The sequence below is a fragment of the Austrofundulus limnaeus genome, unplaced genomic scaffold (assembly GCF_001266775.1).
Source record: "Austrofundulus limnaeus strain Quisiro unplaced genomic scaffold, Austrofundulus_limnaeus-1.0 Scaffold94, whole genome shotgun sequence".
Classification (NCBI taxonomy): Eukaryota; Metazoa; Chordata; class Actinopteri; order Cyprinodontiformes; family Rivulidae; genus Austrofundulus; species Austrofundulus limnaeus.
The window spans coordinates 1,611,107-1,615,254 of record NW_013952496.1 but is presented as its reverse complement, the minus strand read 5'-3'; the positions used below and the strand labels follow the sequence as shown (position 1 = coordinate 1,615,254).

The following is a 4,148-nucleotide window of genomic DNA, read 5'->3' as shown; positions in this document are numbered from 1 at the left end:
CCTTTATTGTCATTTCCCAGGTTATTTCCAGAATCAGGATAAAACGAAATATGTATTTGTTTTACTAAATGGTGCCTTTAAAATATACACAAACATACAAGTGCATACACTCTAAAAATAATTTAGTAGTTGTTGAATTCATTTGGAGTGAAAAACTAATTTTGTTCTCTCTATAAGGATATTTACCTGATTCAAATATCTCAGTTCTGATTAACTCAGTTCTAATTTTAGCTACTGTTCTTCCCATTTTAGCTTTTATGTGAGCTACTGTTCTGCTGATTTGAGTTATCAGTGTGCATTGCCAATGCAATGCACACTATTGTGATGCGTTTCCCATCCAAGTCATCTCAACTTTGCCATGCTTCTCCTCCTGCATACTTTGTCCAAGAGCTGCCATTGTAATTTATATCTGTAAAGCTCCTGTGCCAAATGATGGCTATGCCTTTTGGTGCCTGTACAACTTATAGTTTATGAAATATTAATGTTTAATGAATTATAACGGACGTCAATGGAGCCTTTTATTGGTCCAATACTGCCCTGTGCTGTACTCAACTTGGTACTGCACCATATTTTTAATACTTCAACTCAGTAGTTCAGCGTTTACAGTACTAATATGATTGTATTTTGATGTTTTACTATAATATTGTCTTAATACTGCTCAATTGTTGTAAGATTATGCATTTTTGTGTCAACAATTGTATTGGCAATGTGGTGTCTTTCTGCACACATACAAACTAACCCCTGCCACCACCTTCTTCTGTAGCTCCATTGGTCTAATGGTCTATGTCATGGACTTTCATGTGGGAGATCAAGGATCAAAACCCAGCTAATGCAGCTTTAACAAAAAATCTATCTCTGCAAATTTCATTTTGTCACACAATTACCTTAATTACAAACACCTGCTGACGTGACAGGCACAAGCTGGTATAGAAAACACATTTGAACTTGGTCAAAGTTCATTCTGCATGTCCAATGTTGCAGGCAAAGCCATGCTGCAATGACATGCTACATGGCAATGCACACTTGTTTTTACATCGTAAAAACCCAATGTCTAGTTTAGATGGTGTTCTGTTCACTTTCAGCTTGATTTCTGCTTATTTTTAGCCTACTGTGCTCACTGCAACCCCGTCATGCTTATTTTAACCTCTGCTTTGCTAATTGTAGCTTCTTTTCTGCTTGTTTTAAATTTAAATGCTCAGTTTTTAGCTTCTTTTTCTTTTTAGCTTCAAATTTCTGGAGAGATTTTCAGTTTTTAAAATTCACAGGTTGTTGTTTTTTTCATCTTATTTCCAAAGAAGGTCTTGAGATTTTAATTTAAGAAGTGAATGGTCTCAGCTGAATTTGCACTTTGGCTCCATGTGTGACGCCACCCACAGATTCATCATCTGCTCTTTTTAATCACATGGCATGGCACTGTTTATCCTCTCATCCTCTTATCTTATCTCAGGACAAACGTGTTTAGCTTTTCTTTTCATTGTGCTAAAGAACAATGATGCTGTCTGAGATAACACAATCTATTATCATGTAAAACTTTTAAAGCGTGATATTAAACACAGAAAATATACTAATGACAGTGGCTATTTTAGTACTAATTGCATCTCATGTTACAGTCAAGCTACTTAATCTATTTTCTGTTCAGTAATTACACTGAAATAATGTGGTTATCTCTACAGCTAATTGCTTCAGCACAATTGATGCAGATGCCAAATGATGACGAGTCCCATCCGTTTACTCTTAATTAATGCTAACACAATTTTACACAACCGAGCAACCTGGCAAGTGCAAACAGAAAATAAAGCCAGTCCTGTTTGAGTCCAGTTATTTGTTAGGTGAGATAATCCAAGTTGAAATTGTTGCCCTGTTGTACATGCTGTTATGAGCAAATTCTAAAACTGGAATAAAAACAGTATATTGACTCAATGATGAGGTAAAGATCTTTTTATATATATATTTAAAAGGGTGCATGCCACTGATGTGCTTTTGTGTCATATTTGTCAGGATGTGATGGAGCAGTGAACAGAAAAAGTGGGGGAAAATGTGTATCTGGTAGTTCATTCTTTAATATTAATAGAAAAGATTTTGTTTTTGGAAATAACACATTAAAATACTAATCTATTCAGCCAAATCCAATACAACCATACACTCACCTCTGAAAGGATCGGTCCAACAAATAACTTTGTAATCATTCCCGTTTGAATCACTGGAAGTTACAACTGTGTCCTCTGATGGTCAGCTGGAGCTCATGCAACATCCAACTCGGCTTGATGACCACCTTGCAGACTGACATTCAGTTTGTCCCAGAATGTTTTCAGGCTGCCTGTGTTTGCACGCCCAGTGGGCAGATTTGAAGGTGTGTCCTGCAGAGAGGATTCCGTTTTATTTCTTTAATCCTTAATCACTGTACTCGTAAAAATTATTATACAGCATTAAGTTAACCCAAATGTGAATTTGAGTCTTTAAAACTGCACAAGTGGTATGATTCTCATAAAATGAGGCAAAATGACCATTAAAAAAATTAACAATTTTACAGTGAAAGTGTCCAGTCTACAAGTAAAGACACATTTGTTGGTGGTTTTGCACAAGTATGTGTGTTTTAGTACAGTCAATCAATATTATTCAGTGTCCATCAGACCTAAAAATTTAATTGTAGTAGAATAGCAAATAAATGAAAAAGTAGATTTGAACAAATTCTGTTCAATCCAGTTGCAATCAGAAAAAAAGAGCACCTGCACACTTTCATCTCAGTCATGCTGTGGAAGGAAATTAATCAGTACAAAATATTAAAACTACAATCCCCACATCTGCATCAATTTGTGTGAAGGCTTGAAGGATCAGCAGTTAATATGAATCTGCAAATTTTATTTATAATATTTAACAATTTTACAGTGAAAGTGTCCAGGCTACAAGTAAAGACACATTTGTTGGTAGTTTAAATATAAACAGCCACGGCTGTTTATATTTAAACTAAATATGTTTGTGGGGTGTTTAACATGGATTGCTTTGATGTTACTTCTAAAAACATCACGCCTAAACATTAATCTGAATTTAATAAATATAATTTAAAAAGATAAGATGCATTCAAAGACGTTTGCTCTTATTTTTATCAGTCTCCTTTTTAGTGTTTTTAAACTTTATTAAATCTCAATTAAAGCTAATATGTAGCCTACTTATACCATTGATTTTTGCTATTAAAAAAAAAGCTTGTTTCCGTTTTTTTATGTTTAATTTTGCCAAAAGATGATTGTGTATTTCTCGATCGTGTATATAACCACCGTTTAAGACGTACTTGAAAGCAGCATGCGCGAGCTTCTCTGGTTGTTAAGGAAGTGCGTCTTCGGTTGCTAACACCGAGCGACTGTACACAAACGGAAACGCGTCGATGAAACAGGGTTTCTTTCTTATTATTCTAAACGGGAGTTGTTTGTTTAGCGGGGAAAGTTATGTGGGTTCAAATATTTTCTTTACAAACATATCTTAAACTTAAAAACAGATGAGTTTTATTTCGCGGGCTACGACGAGAAGTTAGCAGCGACTCTTCCGGAGCTGGATGTCTGTGATCCTGGAAGGATGCATGTTTTTCATAAAAACTCATCCTACCTCTCGTATCCTTCACGCGTTCACTTAGTTAGCAGCTGGATTGTCATGTCAGCAGTTTGTTTTATTCATGATGATACTCTTATTAATTACTGAAGTCAATAATTTGATCCACATCCTGTGACGTGTTTTTATCCTGAGCGTGTCGCTTCCAGAAACTTCAGGCTGGAAACTGGTGGAAACCTCGAACACGAGAGACAGAGTTTGGTTCAAGAGCAGAAGTTGTGCAAAACCCGAGCTCGCAAATTTTCCCTGGAAACCAACCGTCGGAGAAAGTCAGTTCATTCATTCATTCATTCATTCATTCATTCATTCATTCATTCATTCATCCATCCATCCATCCATCCATCAATTTCTTTCAAGCATCACAGGTGTATCACTTACTTAGGAAAGGCCGATTTATAATTTTAATCAAAGTTTATTTTTATAAAACTAATAATATTAACTCTCATTAACCAGTGTTTCAGGTGAAATGAACTTGAACAAAAAATGTACATAAAACAAAAAATATATAGGATAAATACACCAATGTGTGTGTGTGTGTGTGTGTGTGT

At 35.3% G+C, this 4,148-nt stretch overlaps 2 protein-coding genes across 3 annotated transcripts in view; one reads left to right on the top strand and one right to left on the bottom strand.

Annotated features, from left to right (window-relative positions):
* The window catches only part of LOC106520599 (short transient receptor potential channel 6), an 11,844-nt gene extending 9,610 nt beyond the window's left edge, over positions 1-2,234 (bottom strand). The window contains exon 1 of the mRNA XM_014012787.1: positions 2,148-2,234. The gene's annotated coding sequence lies outside the window, so the exon portion shown is untranslated. The remainder of the gene's footprint in view (positions 1-2,147) is intronic.
* A 1,124-nt stretch (positions 2,235-3,358) lies between these two features.
* cep126 (centrosomal protein 126) overlaps positions 3,359-4,148 on the top strand; it is an 11,678-nt gene continuing 10,888 nt past the window's right edge. For both annotated transcript variants that reach the window (XM_014012786.1, XM_014012785.1), the window contains exons 1-2: positions 3,359-3,602; positions 3,750-3,869. In XM_014012786.1, the coding sequence (XP_013868240.1) occupies positions 3,568-3,602; positions 3,750-3,869 (155 nt within the window). In that variant the 5' untranslated portion in view covers positions 3,359-3,567. The remainder of the gene's footprint in view (positions 3,603-3,749; positions 3,870-4,148) is intronic.